Raw genomic sequence first — 17947 nt, forward strand, 5'->3', positions numbered from 1 at the left:
AAAATCTTTAAAAAAAGATTTTATTTTTAAATTATTTATTTTATCTTTAAAAAAAGAGTTATGAGGAGGCCTTTCAGGACCTAATCCCAGAACAGCTGTAACTAAAGAAAATGTTTAGTCTTCATGGCAATGTTTTGGTATTAAGTTACCAAAGCTGTAAAAGGATATTTAAGAAACTAATAAGGGGCCAAGCACTGTTGCGCAGTAGGTTAAGCCTCTGCCTGTGGCACTGGCATTCCATATGGGCACCAGTTTGAGTCCCAGCTGTTCCACTTCCCTTCTAGCTCCCTGCTGATTGTCTGGGAAAGCAGCAGAAGATGGCACAAGTCCTTGGGCCCCTGCACCCATGTGGGAAGCCCAGAGGAGGTTCTTGGTTCTTGGTTTCAGATCAGCTCAGCTCCAGCTGCGGGAGTAAACCAGTGGATGGAAGACATTTCTCTGTCTTTCCTTCTCTCTGTCTATATCTCTCAAATAAAATCTTAAAAAAAAAAAGGAACAAATGAGAAATGTTAAGGGTCTTCAAAGAGTTCATGGAAAATGTACACTACTAAGGAACCATGCATAGATTTCACAATTTTCATACCAAAATAAGCTTATCTTTTAATTCCATTTTTGTATAATTTGAAGTATCTGTATAAATATCTATAATTAAATGAGTTCTTTGTTAACAGAATATAATTTTTCAATTTTTAACGAAAGAAAAAAATTAGAAAGTTCAACACATTCTCTCAAATTGAACACCTTGTCAACATGCATTTTACAGCCACAACTACCAGATATTCAGGTTATTTTCAAGAATCACAGAATTTCAGGGTGTGTTTTGCAACATGAAACAGGTGTCATTTTCCAAAATGGATAAATCTAAAATGATTTTTACTAAACAAAGTTTTATTTCTGCCTTATTTTAAATATGATGTCATTTATACAACATTATTGACATAACTTCTCTGGCTAAGCAATATAACTTTTATCTCACATATTCCACACTTACCTGTCTGAATATAAAAAGTTTTAATTGCTTCATTAATGTGGAAATAAGAATTTAGCTCACAGTTTAAAAGTATAGACTTTTTAAAAGACTTCTTAAACTGAAATTTTCAGTGTAATTCATTTTATAAATATATATGTATGTGTTATGTATGTATATAGTTATCAAATAGTAAAAAAGTCTTTATTAAATATTTTCATAATATGTCTAGCTTGCATTTGTTTAGAAAACTTGTTTTATTCTCAATTTAATGGATTGAAAAAAATATATATGCTCTGGGTTTCACCTACTGGACAAGATGTCCTAAGTCTCAATCTGATGAAAATGCTGTCTTCAAGGAAAACAATGTTGGAAGGTTTTTGTGATATTTTAAATACTTTCTTATCTGCATATTTAAACATTTTATCTACAGGATTAGGGAATAATTCCTTATTATAATGGGTAATGCCTAGGTTATTCATTCCAAAGGCAGAGTTAAGTTTTAAGCTGGAGTAGATTTTTATCACTTATATTCTTTTTTTTTTTAATTTTATCTATTTGACAGTTAGACAGTGAGAGAGACAGAAAGAAACGTCTTCCTTCCGTTGGTTCACCCCCAAATGGCCGCCACAACCAGAGTTATGCTGACTGAAGCCAGGAGCCAGGTGCTTCTTCCTGGTCTTCTATGCGGGTGCTGGCGCCCAAGCACCTGGGCCATCCTCCACTGCCCTCCCAGGCCACAGCAGAGAGCTGGACTGGAAGAGGAGCAACCAGAACTAGAACTTGGCACCCATATGGAATGCTGGCACCGCAGGTGGAGGATTAACCAAGTGAGCCATGGCACCGGCCCCCACTATATTCTATGCACAAATTAACACAGGCTTAAATTCAATGGTAAATATTTTTTAAAAATAAACTATACGTATCAGTGCCAATAAAAAAGTACCTCTTATGTTTTAAAAAGCTCTAAATTTTTTGTCTCAGGAACACATCTAGGTGGACAGAATCAATACTAACTAATCTGTAGTAAAAAAAAACCACACCCTATATTTAAATTGTTAAACACAAATTCTACAGAAAAGAGTCAGTAAATGAACACAACAATAAAGATGCTTGATAAGGATGCAAAACAGACCAAGGAGGACATAACTTGAGTCAAAGATTATTTGGCAGAAAACGAACCACTTCACAAATTGATGCTTATAACAGAAAGTAAAAAGGAAGCAGAGGAAAGATGATGATGATAGTTACAAGTTTGACATTTGTTCCTTAAAATTATTAAAGGTTGCTTCTATTTTAACTAGTAAGCTTTAAAAGCTACATTCAGATTGTAGCTTTTGGAACAGCAGAACAAAACAGCAGAACATTTGTCCAGTAATATTCTGAGAAAAGTTAATACAGTTCTCCAAAGTATCTAAGCTATTTCCTAGGAATACCTGAACACTAGGAAAAAACATACTTATAAAAAAGAAATACACATTTAGGCAATGCACTAGTTAAACACTACAACACACAGTTGTTAATAACTACCTTCTTAGTATACCTCTCTACACACAGTGCTCTATAGTATTGATTTAATCACTGCTTTGGATGAGAATTAATAATGTTTTCTTGAAGACCATGTGGCCATTTAATAACCTTTTGTACAGAGTTCTAAACAGCTTCCTCAAATGACTAACAAATAGTTTAGGTGCATAATAAGACTAACTCTGTTACATTTAGAGCTGCTATAATAACTTTATGAATAGTTTCTTTCCTTTGTTTTTCTAAAAACACTTTCTCCTATGTAGCACTTTCCTCCTTTCCCAAATACCCCAGCCCAAATGAAGTTATAGGGAATGAAGCAAAGTGGACAATCAATCAATAATTTCTTAATGCAACTCAAAAACTCATGATCAATGTTGATTATTTAAGAAATTGCTCCTCATTTCATGAATTACCCAGACATTGTCCATTTTGTTTCTCCTGTTCATAATTAGGACAGTTTCTCTTCAAAATTAATTCTACTGGGGGTGGGAGAAATAGAAATAATTGATACTATAAACACTACCATTTGTTATTAGCTCAAGCTTAATAACCATCTGCTCAATAAAAACTATTATTATTATGGATAATTTTGAGAAGCTCATGCATTAGCAAAATGAGACTTGAAGCCACTTCACGTTCAGCTCAACAGTGTTAAGGAAACAAATGTAATACAACATTTACAAATCAGATGTCATTACGAAAAGCTACACTTCCACCCTTCCTCAAATAAAAAGATGTAGAATCTGGCCAACCTGCCAAATAACAACTGGTTAGACAGGAGCAGTAGCTCTTCCCTTATAGGACATGGTGATTAATCACACTGCAGAGCCCATCATTCATGGTTCTCACTAACACCAAGGGCAAAATGTCAGTAGTCATTTGTGATCAGTCTTATCTTTTTAAAAATTATTGAGAATATTTCTTAGCTGCACTATTAGCAAAAGTGAAAGAAAAAAAAAAAGAAAAAAATGTAGAAGGGTCCCTGTGTTTCTAGATCACATGAAAATAAAGAGTAACATTGCATGTTCAATATGCAAATATCTTTGTAGAAAGACCACAACTTAAAAAACTTCTGTAAAACAAACCACAAAGACCTTATTTATATTACATGCCAAAAACATAACACAATTTGAGTGTCTGAGCCACACAACAATCATATAAAATAACAAAATGACTGATATTTTGTGACACAAAAGTACTGTGATGCCTTAATATCACTGTTTTTATGTTCATTTATTTAACCCTATGAGCTATCTGAAACCTGTTGATATGTCATTTGCTGCTAGGTTCTAAAAATGCCTGATAGAGAAAAGCTGCTGCTGTTTAAAAGACTTTATTAAATTTCTAAATTGTGCTGTCTGAAACTGCTCTAAATGTCATTTTACTAAAGCCAGATTTTATCAAAGTTATTTTAAAATTCTTCCAAGTCAATCTAGTACCTAGATAAAATAATTTTACTTTTATAGATAGCATTTACATTTTAAACTAATTCTGGTATTAATATAAAGCAATAAACACAATGCAATTTATTTTAGTACTGTTTATTTCAAGAATGTTCAGAGCTATAAAGCTTAAAGTGTAGCACAGACTATTTTTTGTTTGGATACTGATTAACATGGGTGAACCTTTAAAAACTACTCCCATTTAATAAATTAGAACATTTTGTATTTTTGAAACCTTAAAACTTAATGTTGGCTAATTATTAATTTTGTTAGGAATTCTTTATTCATCATTTTTCAAATATTTTGTTTTACACTATAGTAAAGATTATTTTTAATTTTTCCCCCAGAGATAAAGCAAGTTTTCAGTTTTGTTTACCATTCTCATTGCTATAGTTCATCAGCATGCCACAAAAGACAGTCAAGAGCTTCTCATTGGCGGGATCTGTTATACTGCACAGTGACCTTAAATGGTCAACTACAATCTGTGCACCACCTGCTTGGTCAACTGCACTTCTGCCCTCATCTGTAAAACAAAGAGTTAAATTACAAATAAAAGAAAAAATAAACGTACCTTATAACTTCAAATACAAAACATAACAGTGCTATTCTTTATTTAATAAGTAGAAATAAATCTAAGCAGGGCATCAAATATATCTTTTTGGATAAACAAAACAAAACAAAACAAACATGGAAATGGGAGTGGGATGGGGAAAAGAGACAATCACTTTTTAAGAGAATAAAAGATTCCTTTCATTGGCATCATACAGGAGTTTAAATAACTTTTTTGTTTTCAAGATGTTTATGTTGCAACATTATTTACCCCTTCTTCCACAAATGAGAATTCTGTATCATAGAGAAAAAAAAAGGAAATAAGTGATATTCTAGTAGTATGAGTTTTTGTTCCTCAGCTTAAAAATAGCTAAATATATCTATCATTGGTTTTCAAAGTTACCTATTATTAAAGAAAACTGCATGATACAAGGTATAATTTTCATATTAGTACTAGGCTCTTTTTAATGGCATCTTTAATACTCTTTAATAAAATCTAGAGATTGTTTCCCCTTTTCATTCTTATGTGTTTTTTTCCTTTTCCCCTGTTTTATGGAGCATACCAATACATTGCAACATTACAACTAGTGTCAAATGACAGTCAAACATACGTTCTTTCCATTATGTGTACATCTATACTGCATGGAACAGGTGTCATTGCACTGCTGGGACACATGGACAGCTATATAATACTTTCTCTTTTTTTTTGACAGGCAGAGTGGACAGTGAGAGAGAGACAGAGAGAAAGGTCTTCCTTTGCCGTTCGTTCGCCCTCCAATGGCCGCCGCGGCCGGCGCACCGTGCTGATCCGATGGCAGGAGCCAGGTGCTTCTCCTGGTCTCCCATGGGGTGCAGGGCCCAAGCACTTGGGCCATCCTCCACTGCACTCCCTGGCCACAGCAGAGAGCTGGCCTGGAAGAGGGGCAACCGGGACAGAATCCGGCGCCCCAACCGGGACTAGAACCCGGCGTGCCGGCGCTGCAAGGCAGAGGATTAGCCTAGTGAGTCGCGGCGCCGGCCTAAACTATTAACTTATAATCTTTTTTATAATCTACAAAATCCAACTATATTTTACCTAGATTACCTACATTTCAACTTCTCAATTGCCACATTTGGCAATGGCAATCCCAGTGCACAGCTCAGCTACAAACGTTTAAAAACAGGATCAATAAAAGCAATGACTCACAAGGGAATTATAGCTGTGAAATTAACATATGTGTGATTTTCATTCTTCTCATGAAATAACTAAAACTAAGGTCATATATTTAAAACTGCTGGAGTGATATTATATAGTGATACAATATATGTAATATTTTGTGGTGCATGCTCATACACAAATAAACATATAACACAGCAGAGCCTCAGAAATACTAGCTTCATAACTTGCAGAAATTTCAGAAATTCATATTAAAATGCAACAGCATACTTTTATCCACTTAGTTTCATTACATTATTATATAGATGCAGAACAGGATCCTATGCTAATTAGTAAGATCACAGAAATCTCTTCTGCCAGGATAACTAGTGAAGATGAACCAGCCAACAACAGTGGTGAAAACTGATCTCTTAAGCTTTATTTTCCAGTAACAAATGTCTGTTGTCTAAATTCTGGAGTAATCTCTTATGGATGTTATCTCAGCAAAGTAAACTTTTGGACTATCAATCCAAATGTTCAGACTCTCAATAGTCTGAATGCACAGTAAACTCTATCCTTTAACTGAAAAGCTCAGACAGTACTTGATTCTAAATGCTGAACATAGTCTTCCAAAATTCCCAACACGGATGCTTAAGACATATAAGAAGCAAACCTTGCAGAACAATTATACTAAGTCTTAATTTCATGTACTAGGAAATTACAGTTTAGAAAACATGTGGAGAATCTTTGCAGTGAGTTTTTAAAAATGAAGATGGTTTTCTATCAGCACTAAGCTATTCAATGTTCAAATCTGTTCAACAATTTTAATAATGCAATAAATAAGATAAATAAGAGTACAACTACAATTAGAAGGCAAATTGTGTTTCAGAGCCACAATACTTTTTCTCTTCCCTCCATTCCCTTCCTCCCCTGCTTGGATTGCCTAGAACACAGCTCCTTATTCATGAGTTACTGAGAGGAAATTGCAAAGCATAAATTCAGTCTCTGTTAACAGAAATTATAATCTTAGTGAATTTGAGAAGAAAATTTAAAAAGCATATATTACAATAACAGTTGTCTTAATTTAAAAAATTTAACCACACCTATAGGAATAGTTACACAGTTCTCCCCCCACCCTCACCTTTTGGACAAAAGCAGTAACAGACTTTAAATGTCTATTAGAACAGCTATCTCTGCACAAGTCCATATAAGCTGATATTTCAGAGTGAATGTAGCTCCACTGTTTTGTTACACGAATGAGTACTATAGTTCACTTATGAGTAATTTTTTTAAAATATTTATTTTATTTATTTGACAGGCAGAGTTACAGAGAGGGGTAGAGACAGAGAGAGAGGTCTTCTATCCACTGGTTCACTCCCCAGATGGCCGCAATGGCCTGAGCTGTGCTGATCCGCAGCCAGGAACCAGGAGCTTCTTCCAGGTCTCCTATGCAGGTGCTTTCCCAGGCCATAGCGGAGAACTGGATTGGAAGCGGAGCAGCTGGGTCTTGAACCGCTGCCCCTATGGGATGCCAGCACTTCAGGCCAGTGCTTTAACCTGCTGCGTCATAGCACCAGCCCCAGCCTGTCAACTCTTTAAGCCCTTCTGCATTCTTTAGTGAATATCCATACAGTAGTTTTCAACACAAGTATGACCTTTCTTCATACTAGGTAAGAGTAAGGCTTTAAATCTAAACAGATGCTGGATTTCATTATCAGCTTCTCTCCCCACTTTCCAAAAAAGATAGAAAGTTCAAATTTTTGAGAAAGACTCTGTGAGGGGGGAAATTGGGGAGGTAGCCCAGTACTTGAAAAGGAACATTGGCGGCCGGCGCCGCGGCTCAATAGGCTAATCCCCCGCCTTGCAGCGCCGGCACACCGGGTTCTAGTCCCGGTTGGGACGCCCACAGCAGCCATTGAAGGGTGAACCAATGGTAAAGGAAGACCTTTCTCTCTGTCGCTCTCTCACTGTCCACTCTACCTGTCAAAAATAAAAAAAAGAAAAAAGAAAAGCAACATTGGCATATAAACTAGATCTTAAAAATTCTTTGCCTACCCACTTTCCAGCTGTGTGAATATGCAGTTACCTAGTCTGTATTTCTTCTATGAGCTATACAATGAGGATAAGAATTCCTCTATTTCTTTTAAGAATTAAATGACATAAAATAAGACTCTTTAAAAAGTGCATGGAAAAAGCATATTATGACAAAGCTATACATAGATATCAAATATATTTTGTACAAAATTTTATTTTATTCTGAAGACATTAATTTTTTTAACTTTGCAAGGTAGAATTAGAGGGAGAGGGAAGGAGAGAGAAATCTTCCATCCCCTAGTTTACTCCCTAAATGGCCACAATGGCCACGGCCAAGCCAGGTCTAAGTCAGGAGCCTGAATTCCATCTGGGTCTCCCATGTGGGTGGCAGAGGCCATTTTTCCATTGCTTTCCCAGGCACATTAGCAGGGAGCTGAATAGGAAGCGGGGCAGCCAGGGCTTGAACTGACACTCTTATGGGATGCTGGCATCGCAGACGGCAGCTTAACATGTTGTACCATAACACCAGCTCCTTAAATTTATCTTTTTAATCTCATTTTACCCAGAAACTTTAAACAAATTACATACAGGGATGACCCCAAACCTTGCTGGGTACACCTCATTCTCAAGCAAGTCCACACTCCCTTTCATGTATTCTTGCTTTGCTGAAAATAAATCTTATTCTCTTAACTTTACATATGCCTCAGCCTCAAATTCTTTAGTGTGTTGGAGACAAGAACTTAGACCCAGCCACCTGAGAACACCTGGACCGCTGCAAGGACTCATGCAAACTCAGCCTAACTCCCACAGGCCAACAAACCTATGGGACCTTACTAACACTGCCACAGGAATCTAGCAACTGGGCCCAGTAGGCCACCTCTAGGTCTACTTGTGACATAGACTGTCTGCCAGTGATACTCCCATGACTCTGGCTCTGCTCTCACAGCTGAAAGCTACTACTGTGACCCACATAAACCCACTGAGACTGAGGAACACTTTAGGTCCTCACCACCATCAATACAGAAGACTACATTAGAGCATCCAAATGAATCTAAAGCCAAAGTCACCTACCAGGGGCTGGTGCCATGGTGCAGTAGGTTAATCCTCCGCCTGCGGTGATGGCATCCTACATGGGCACCGGTTCTAGTCCCAGCTGCCCCTCTACCAATCCAGCCCTCTGCTGTGGCCTGGGAAAGCAGTAGAAGGTGGTTCAAGTTCTTGGGCCCCTGTACCCACACAGGAGACTGGGAAGAAGCACCTGGTTCCTGGCTTTGGATTGGAGCAGCTCCATCTGTTGTGGCCATTTGGGGAGTGAAACAACAAAAGGAAAACTTTTCTCTGTTTCTCCGTCTCACTGTGTGTAACTCTACCTCTCAAATAAATAAAATCTTTACCAAAAAAAAAAAAAAAAAAAAAAAAAAAGTCACCTACCAAACTGACACACAAAGATAAATCTTCAGGAAAAAGACTTTTACTATAAAAGCCACCCTTTAAAAGCAATAGAGACACCTGATCCACCAAATGTCCTAATATTAATACAGGGAAACAAGTGTGAAAATGTAAAGCAATATGATGCCTTCAGAGGATACATGTAATGCCTGGTAACCGACTCTAAGAAAAGGAGACTAATAAAACACCTCATAAGGAATTAAAAAGGATAATTATAAACATACAAGAAAATACAGATGGAGCATTTAACAAAATTAGGAAAACAATGTATGATATAAATGAGAAATTCAGCAGTGATATGTTATAAAAGAACAGAAATCATGCAAAAGAAGAACTCAGTAAGTTAAGTAAAATGTACATTAGAAGGAAGCCTTAATACCAGACTACATAAGGCAGAAGAATACCTGAACTTCAGGACAGATTTTATAAAATACAGCACACACCCCAAAAGCCTGAGACCTTTGGAACACCATTAAATGGATGAATACTCAAATCTGCATACTCTCTAAAAAAGAGTAAAGCTATAGAAAAAATATTTAATAAGATAAAAGCTGAAGACTTCTTCAATCTTGAGAAAAATATATGGACATTCAAGAATAGAAAGTCATAGGGACCCCAAATAGACATGACCACAGAAGATCCTGCTTGCAATATTTCATAGTCAAACTTTCAGAAGTGTAACATGGGACCAGCATTGTGGCATAGTGGACAAAGTGCCACCTGGGATGCTGGATGCTGGTTTGTGTCCTGGTTGCTCCACTTCCAATCCTGCTCCCTTTGGGAAAAGCAGAAGATGGCCCAAGTGAGTAGGCCCCTCTACCCACATGGGAGGCTGGGATGAGGCTCCTGGCTCCTGGCTTCGGCCTTGCCCTACCCTGATCATTGCAGACAAATGAGGAATGAACCAGCAGATATAAGATCTCGATCTCTCTCTCTTTCTCTCTCTCTCTCTCTCTGTAACCCTGACATTCAAATGAAAATTAAAACGGAGGAAAATCAAGAGTGAATTGTAAAATCTACAAGAGAAAAGTGCCAAATCATATTTATAGAAACTCCAATTAAAGCAACAACAGATTGTTAAGCAGGAACCTTAAATGCTAGGAATGCAAGTATATTACAATCTCTGAAAGGAAAAACTGCCAACTAAAACTATTATACCCAGCAAAGATATCCTTCACAAATGATGGAGAAGTAGAAAGGTATAGAGGATACTGCCTAAATGTTCTCAGGGGAGCACAATCCCCTGGGATAGACATGGATGCAGTTATGTCTCTGCCTATGCAGGCTGGGTGAGGGCACACCCTCCCAAAGGAATGCCCTGGCAGAAGCATCTGGGGGCTAATAGGCTTTTTAATTGATACCTACTATTTTTGGGAGCTTGCAATAGCATCTGAATGGATCTGTCTGTGAAGATATACATCATCATTCTGTTCTCTGTCATGGATCACCAGACCAGATTCCTTTCCCACCATAAAGCTGATGTACAACCTTGCCTACATGTTTGCTAGCTTGTAGATGTGCTTATACCCTCTAATAAAAAGTGCTGGCCGACAGCTATCCAGTGGCACACTCTTTTGATGGAGGCTCCCATGTTCTATGTCTTCATTTGAAAAACCCCACAGAAAGTTTTTCCAAGACAAGCAAAAACTGAAGGACTTCACTACTACCAGACTGCCCTCACGAGAGATGCTTAAGGGAGTACCCATAATCAGAAGCAAAACAAAGATATCTACCATTATGAAAACATTTGAAAGTGTAAAACTCACTAGAAAAGACATACACAGAAGAGAAAGAGAAAACAATCAAACCTTATCAAAATAGTAAACTGCTAAACCATGGAGAGGAAAAAAACAGGATATACAAAATCTACTGAAGAAATAAAAAAAAAAAATAGGACTGTCATTACTATACAATAATAACCTTTAATTGTAAATGAACTAAACTTCCAATTAGAAGATACAAACTATCTGAGTAGATTAAAAAACAAGACCCAACAATTAATGCCTATAAGAAACTTATATTGGCTGGCGCCGTGGCTCACTAGGCTAATCCTCCGCCTTGCAGTGCCGGAACACCGGGTTTTAGTCCCGGTCGGGGTGCCGGATTCTGTCCAGGTCGCCCCTCTTCCAGGCCAGCTCTCTGCTATGGCCCGGGAGTGCAGTGGAGGATGGCCCAAGTACTTGGGCCCTTCACCCGCATGGGAGACCAGGAGAAGCACCTGGCTCCTGGCTTTGGATCAGTGCGATGTGCCGGCAGCAGCAGCCATTGGAGGGTGAACCAACGGTAAAGGAAGACCTTTCTCTCTGTCTCTCTCTCTCACACTATCCACTCTGCCTGTCAAAAAAAAAAAAAACCAAAAACCAAAAAACAAAAACTTATATTACCAGTGAAACACACAAACTGGAAGTGAAAATGATGGAAAAAGACATTCCATACGAAAAGAAACCAGAAGCAAGCAGTAATAACTATACATATGAGACAAAGTGAACTTTAAGACAAAAAGTATAAGAGAGACAAATAAGGCCACTAAATATAAGGGATCAATTCAACAAAACAAGACATGACAATTGAAATGTACACACAACTAATGCTGAAGCACTGAATTTTATATCAACATTTTTTTGTAAAGGAGAAAAATAGGCTCTAATACAGTAATAGTGTGAGACTTTCATATTCCACAATGGATAGATCATCCAGGCAAAAAGTCAACAAAGAAACATTAGAGTTAAGCAATACTATAGACCAAATGGACCAAATAGAACATTGCAGAACATTTCATCCAATACCTGCAGAGTACAAATTCTTCTAATCAACACATGGGCACTCCTGAGAACAGAACATATATTAAGTCACAAAACTAATCTGAGAATATTTAAAAAAATCAAAATCATATCATGTATCTTCTGAACATAGTGAAAAAATCTATAAATTAACAACAAAAGAAACTTCAGGAAATACACAAATTCATGGAGACTGAACAACATGCTTCTGAACAAACACTTGGTCACTGAGGAAATCCAAAGGGAAATAAAAAAATTTCAAATGAAAATGGAAATACAACATACCAAAATTTGTAAGGCACACTAAAAGCAGTACTAAAAATTTTATAGCAATAAACTCATATATAAAAAACAAAACCACAACCTAGATCCCAGACAACTGCGGGACGCATCTCAAAGAACAAGAAAAGTAAAAATAGGGCCAGCGCCGCAGTTCATTTGGCTAATCCTCCGCCTGCAGCACTGGTACCCCAGGTTCTAGTCCCGGTTGGGGCGCCAGGTTCTGTCCCGGTTGCTCCTCTTCCAGTCCAGCTCTCTGCTGTGGCCTGGGAAGGCAGCGGAAGATGGCCCAAGTGCTTGGGCCCTGCACCCACATGGGAGACCAGGAGGAAGCACCTGGCTCCTGGCTTCGGTGTCAGCGTAGCTCTGGCTGTGGCGGCCATTTTGGGGGTGAACCAGCGGAACGAAGACCTTTTTCTCTGTCTCTCACTAACTCTGCTTGTCAAAAAAAAAAAAAAAAAAAAAAAGAAAAGAAAAGAAAAAAGTAAAAACAAACCAAACCCAAAGTAAGGAGAAAGGAATAATGAAAATTAGAACAAACAAAATGGGAAAAAATGAAAAAGAATTATTTTTTTGAAAAGATAAAATCAACAGAACTTTAGCTAGACTAACCTGGAAAAAAGGAAAAGTGACTCAAATAAAATTGGAGATGAAAAGGCAGATATTACAACTGATACTGTTAGGTAGGAAGTCAGATATGAGCTTATGTGTGTGTGACAAAGGCCTAAGGAGACATTTGGGTCCAGCATATGCATCTCAAAGTTTCAGGTGCAGCCCAGTATCTGTACTTCAAAGGCACCCAGCCCCTTCTACCTGATAACCATCCTCCCTCTAAGGCTCCTCTAAGGCAGGGCAGTGCCAACCAGGCTTCCCCCTGTCTGATAACTTCAGGGGGAAAACTCAGATAGGAGTTTTTCTATTTATATCCAAAGAATCCTTGGTTCCAAGAGAGCAGAGGTGGGAAAACAAGACCCATCCCCTTAAAAACCCTCCAGCCTCAATCGGACTGCATGCTTAGCCCTCTGCCTCGCTGCTGAGCCACCTGCCTGGCCTGCCCAGGTATATTCTCTCCACCCAACCATGTAACCCCGCTCTCCCCCAGTCCAAGCAACTGGGCACTCTCTCTCAGGTTCTGTCTGGAGAGGTGCCAATCCGTTCTTATGGATGTCTCTTCCCTAATAAACCTTGCTATTTTACTTTCTGCTACTCTCTGTCTCACGCCTGAATTCTTTCTTGCACAATGCCATTCACTGGTAGCAATACTGCCACACTACAAGAGATCATTAGAGAGTATGAAGAACAAGTATATACCAACAAATTGGAAAACCTAGCAGAAATGGATAACCTTCTGGATAGATACAAGGTATCTGGACCATGGAGACTTATATGAAATCTGAACAGAATAATTACAAACAATGAGAATGAATCACTACCAAAATGTCTCCCAATAAAGAAACACCTAGGACCAGATGGCTTCAATACTGAATTCTACTAAATTTTTAAGGAAAAATTAAAACCAATTCTTCTCAAACTATTTTAAAGAATTGGAAGAGAACCCATCCTAACTCATAAAAACCAAAATATATAAAGAACAACAATAGCACAGAAACAAATAATGCAATTAAAAATGGGCAATAGATCTAAATATATGTTTTTCTTTTCCAAGGAAGATATATAAATGCCCTATCTGTATACAAAAAATTCTATTCAACATCACTAATCTTCAGGGAAATACAAATCAAAACCACAAGGAGATATCATCTCACTCAAATGAGAATGGCTATTATCAAAAGGCAAAAGATAACAAGTATTGGCAAAGATGTGGAGAAAAAAGAATGCTTCTACACCATTGGTGGGAACATAAGGTCAGTCATAATAGTATGAAAGTTTCTCCAAAAATTAAAAATAGGGCCAGGTGTTTGGCTTAGCAGTTATGACGCCAGTTAAGCTGCCTGCGTGCCACACTTGGAGTGCCTGGGTTCAGTTCCCAGCCCTGGCTCCTGATTCCAGTTTTCTAATAATGCGGATTCTGGGAAAGAGCAGATGTAGCTGAGGTAATTGGGCCCCTGTCACCAACGTGGGAAATCTGGTTGAATTCCTGGCTCCCAGCTTCTGCCCAGTCCAGTCCCTGCTGTCTTGGGCATCTAGGAATTAAACTTGCAAATGGTATCTTGATCTACCCCTACCTTTTCACCTCCCACAATCCTCAGATACCAATTTTCTCTACCTTTCAAATTAATAAAAAAATATAAAATAAAATATAATGTAAAAAATTAAACTCCAAACTACAATGTGATCCAACAATTCCAAAACTGGGTAATAATCAAGGGTAATGAAATCACTACATTGAATAGACATTTGTACTCCCATATTTATTGCAGCACTATTCAGAACAGCCAAAAAATGGAAACTACCTGTCTATTAAGTAGTGAATAGACAAAGAAAGTGTGACACACATAAACACTGGAATAGTATTCAGGCATTAAAAAGGATGAGATTCAATCAGTTGAACATCACGGAGGTCACTACATTACAGGAAACAAACTAGACAAGAAACAAGAAAGGCAAGTAATCATGACCTCACTCATATGTGGAGTCTTAAAAAAAAATAAAATTAGCAGTGAATGTAGAATGGCAGCTACCAGAGGCTAGAAAGAATGTGTGTGTGGAGGGGGAATGGGGGGACAAGAGATTAGAAATAGTTGATTAATGGTACTAAGCTACAGTTAGATAGAAGACACACAGCAGACCCATAGAATGGCAGATGTCCTATGGCCTCAGAATCAGCCCTTAAGGCACGCGGATCTGGCTGAAAAGCCCATGAGAGTATTACAGGCATGGAAAGCCAAAACACTCTGGTAAAAAACAAAACAAAACCCTACATGAAATGGAAATTTATATTCATTAAATAAAAGTTAAAAAAAAAGATAACTTCAATGAAAAAAATAAAAAAAATAGTTGATTAATGGTACTAAGCTATAGTTAGATAGAAGAAGGAAATTCTGACATTCTATTGCACCACAAAGTAAAGGCAGATAACAGTAATGTCATATGCATATATACTACAGGTATTAAAAGACTAGAAGGTGATTTTTAATGTTTTCTCTAAAGATGCTTGAAAATATCACTATGCTTACCATGAACTTAATCTTTAACAATGTACACATGTATTAAAGACATTACAAGGGGTACCCCACAAATATTGTATAGTTTTTATGTATTAACTTGAAAGTAATCACATTAACAGAAGACAGAGGCCAGACAAAAATATACAAGTACCTCAACAGATGAAGAAAAAGCTTTTGGTAAAATTTAACATACTTTCATGATTAAAACCCTGAAAAAATTAAGCACAGAAGTACTGCACCCCAATAAAATAAAGGTTATTCATGACTGCCCCACAGGCAATAGTGAATGGGGAAGTGCTGAAACCTTTTCCTTCAAGATCTGGACTAGACAAAGCTGTCCACTGTACCATTCTTAATAAATACAGTACAGAAGTCTTGAGCGTAACAAGGCAAGAGAAATAAAAAGCATAAAAAAGGAAAGGAAAAAGTCAAATTATTCCAGTTAAAGATAATATGATTCTTTATATAGAAAAATCTAAAGACTCTACCAAGAGGCTGGTGTTGTGACACAGTGGGTTAAGCTGCAACCTGGGACCCCAGCATCCCATATCAGAGTACTGGTTCAAGACCCAGGTGCTCCGCGGCTGATCCAGCTTGCTGGTAATGCTCTGGAAAAGCAGTGAAAGGCCTCTGCCACCCACCCTGAAGAGCCAGAAGGAGTTCTGGGCTCATGCCTTTGGCTTGGCCCAGTCCTGGCCACTGCAGCCATTTGGGAAGTGAACCTGTGGATCAAAGATACCTCTCTCTGTCACTCTGTCAAATAAATAAATCTTTAAAAAAATTGACTATAATGAACAAGAAATAAAGACCCTACCAAAACACTATTAGAATAAATTTAGTAAAGTTGCAATATACAAAAATCATTAGCATTTTATATAATAATAAGCTCACTGAATAATCACAATGTAGTCCCATTCACAATAGTTATAAAAAATACCTTGAGGCTGGCACCATGGCTCACTAGGCTAATCCTCCGCCTGTGGCGCTGGCACCCAAGGTTCTAGTTCTGGTTGGGGCGCCGGATTCTGTCCCGGTTGCTCCTCTTCCAGTCCAGCTCTCTGCTGTGGCCTGGGAAGGCAGTAAAGGATGGCCCAGGTCCTTGGGCCCTGCACCCGCATTAGAGACCAGGAGGAAGCACCTGTTAGTGGCCACTTGGGGGTGAACCAACAGAAAAAGGAAGACCTTTCTTTCTGTCTCTCTCTCTCTCACTGTCTAACTCTGCCTGTCCAAAAAAAAAAAAAAAAAAAAAAAAAAAAAAAAAAAAAGAATCATTGCTAGAAGAGGAGTAAATGGATTAAAAAAATACCTTGAAATAAATTTAATAAAGGACACAAAAACTACAATGAAAATTAAAAATACTGATGAAGAAAACACAAATAAATGGAATGACTTTCTATGGTCATAGATTACACAAATTAGCATTGTTAAAAATATACATACTGGAGCTGGCGCCTGCAGGGTTTGTGTCCTGGCTGCTCTACTTCTGATCCAGCTCTTTGCTATGGCCCGGGAAAACAGTGGAAGGTGGCCCAAGTCCTTGTGCCCCTGCACCCATGTGGGAGACCAAGAAAAAGCTCTTGGCTACTGACTTTGGATCGGCGCAGCGCCAACCACTGCAGCCATCTGAGGGGTGAACCAGCAGATGGAAGGCTAATATTTATTTATTTGTTTGCAGAGCTTCAGAGAGAGACAGAGAAAGACATGTCTTCCATCTGCTGGTTCACTCCCCAGATGGCTGCAACAGCCAGCACAGGTAGAGGCCAGAAGCCAGTAGCTTCTCCCAGGTCTCCCATGAGGGTAGCAGGGGTCCAAGTACCTGGGCCATCTTCTGCTGTTTTTCTCAGGCTGTTAGGAGGGAGCTGGATCAGAAGTGGAGCAGTTAGGACATTAACCAGAGACCAATATGAAATGCTGGCATCACAAGAGGTGGCTTTTACTCACTACACCACAGTGCCAGCCCCAGCCAAAAAAAATCTTAAGCAACATGAGCAAAGAGGCATCACAACACCTGATTTCAAGACATACTTCAGGGCTGTAATAACCAAAACAGCATGGCACTGGCATGAAAAGTCACATCGACCAATGGAGCAAACACAGGAACCAATGAAATAGAACAGGGATTCCCCCAAATGAATCAATGCATGTACAGCCAAGTGACTCTTCACAAGGTGCCAAAAATATACACTGCAGAAAGATCAACATATTCAGAAGACTACATTTTTTTTTGTCTCTTTCACCCCTGCCCCCGGCAATCTCAAATGCTACACAATCAACTCAAAATGATCAAATGTGTAGGTCTTAGACTTGACACAATGAAACTACTGGAAGAAAACTTGGGAGAAGTACTTCAAGACAATGGTATAGGTGATAGCTTTATGGATAAGACATCAACAGTATAGGTAACAAAAGCGAATACAGACAGATGGGATTTATCAAACTAAAAACTTTTTCACAGCAAAGAAAACAATCAACAAAGGAAGAGAAAGCCTGTAAAATGGGAGAGAACTTTTGCAAACTATGCATCTGACATATTCATAGAAACTAAAAGAGTCAGCAACAAAGACCTTTTAAAAAAAGTAGTTCAAATGGCTAACAAATTGATGAAAAAATGCTCAACATCATTAGCCATGAGGGAAAAGGAAATCAAAATCACTGTA

General features: G+C 38.2%; 1 protein-coding gene across 6 annotated transcripts in view; it reads right to left on the reverse strand.

Moving 5' to 3' along the window:
- Positions 1-17947, reverse strand: part of RAP1GDS1 (Rap1 GTPase-GDP dissociation stimulator 1) — a 170356-nt gene that overhangs the window by 60056 nt on the left and 92353 nt on the right. For 3 of the 6 annotated variants that reach the window (XM_070047837.1, XM_070047838.1, XM_070047839.1), the window contains one exon: positions 4313-4459. The exons of the other annotated variants lie outside the window; for them this stretch is intronic. In XM_070047837.1, the coding sequence (XP_069903938.1) occupies positions 4313-4459 (147 nt within the window). The remainder of the gene's footprint in view (positions 1-4312; positions 4460-17947) is intronic. 6 annotated transcript variants of the gene reach the window in all.

The sequence above is a fragment of the Oryctolagus cuniculus genome, chromosome 8, assembly GCF_964237555.1.
Source record: "Oryctolagus cuniculus chromosome 8, mOryCun1.1, whole genome shotgun sequence".
Classification (NCBI taxonomy): Eukaryota; Metazoa; Chordata; class Mammalia; order Lagomorpha; family Leporidae; genus Oryctolagus; species Oryctolagus cuniculus.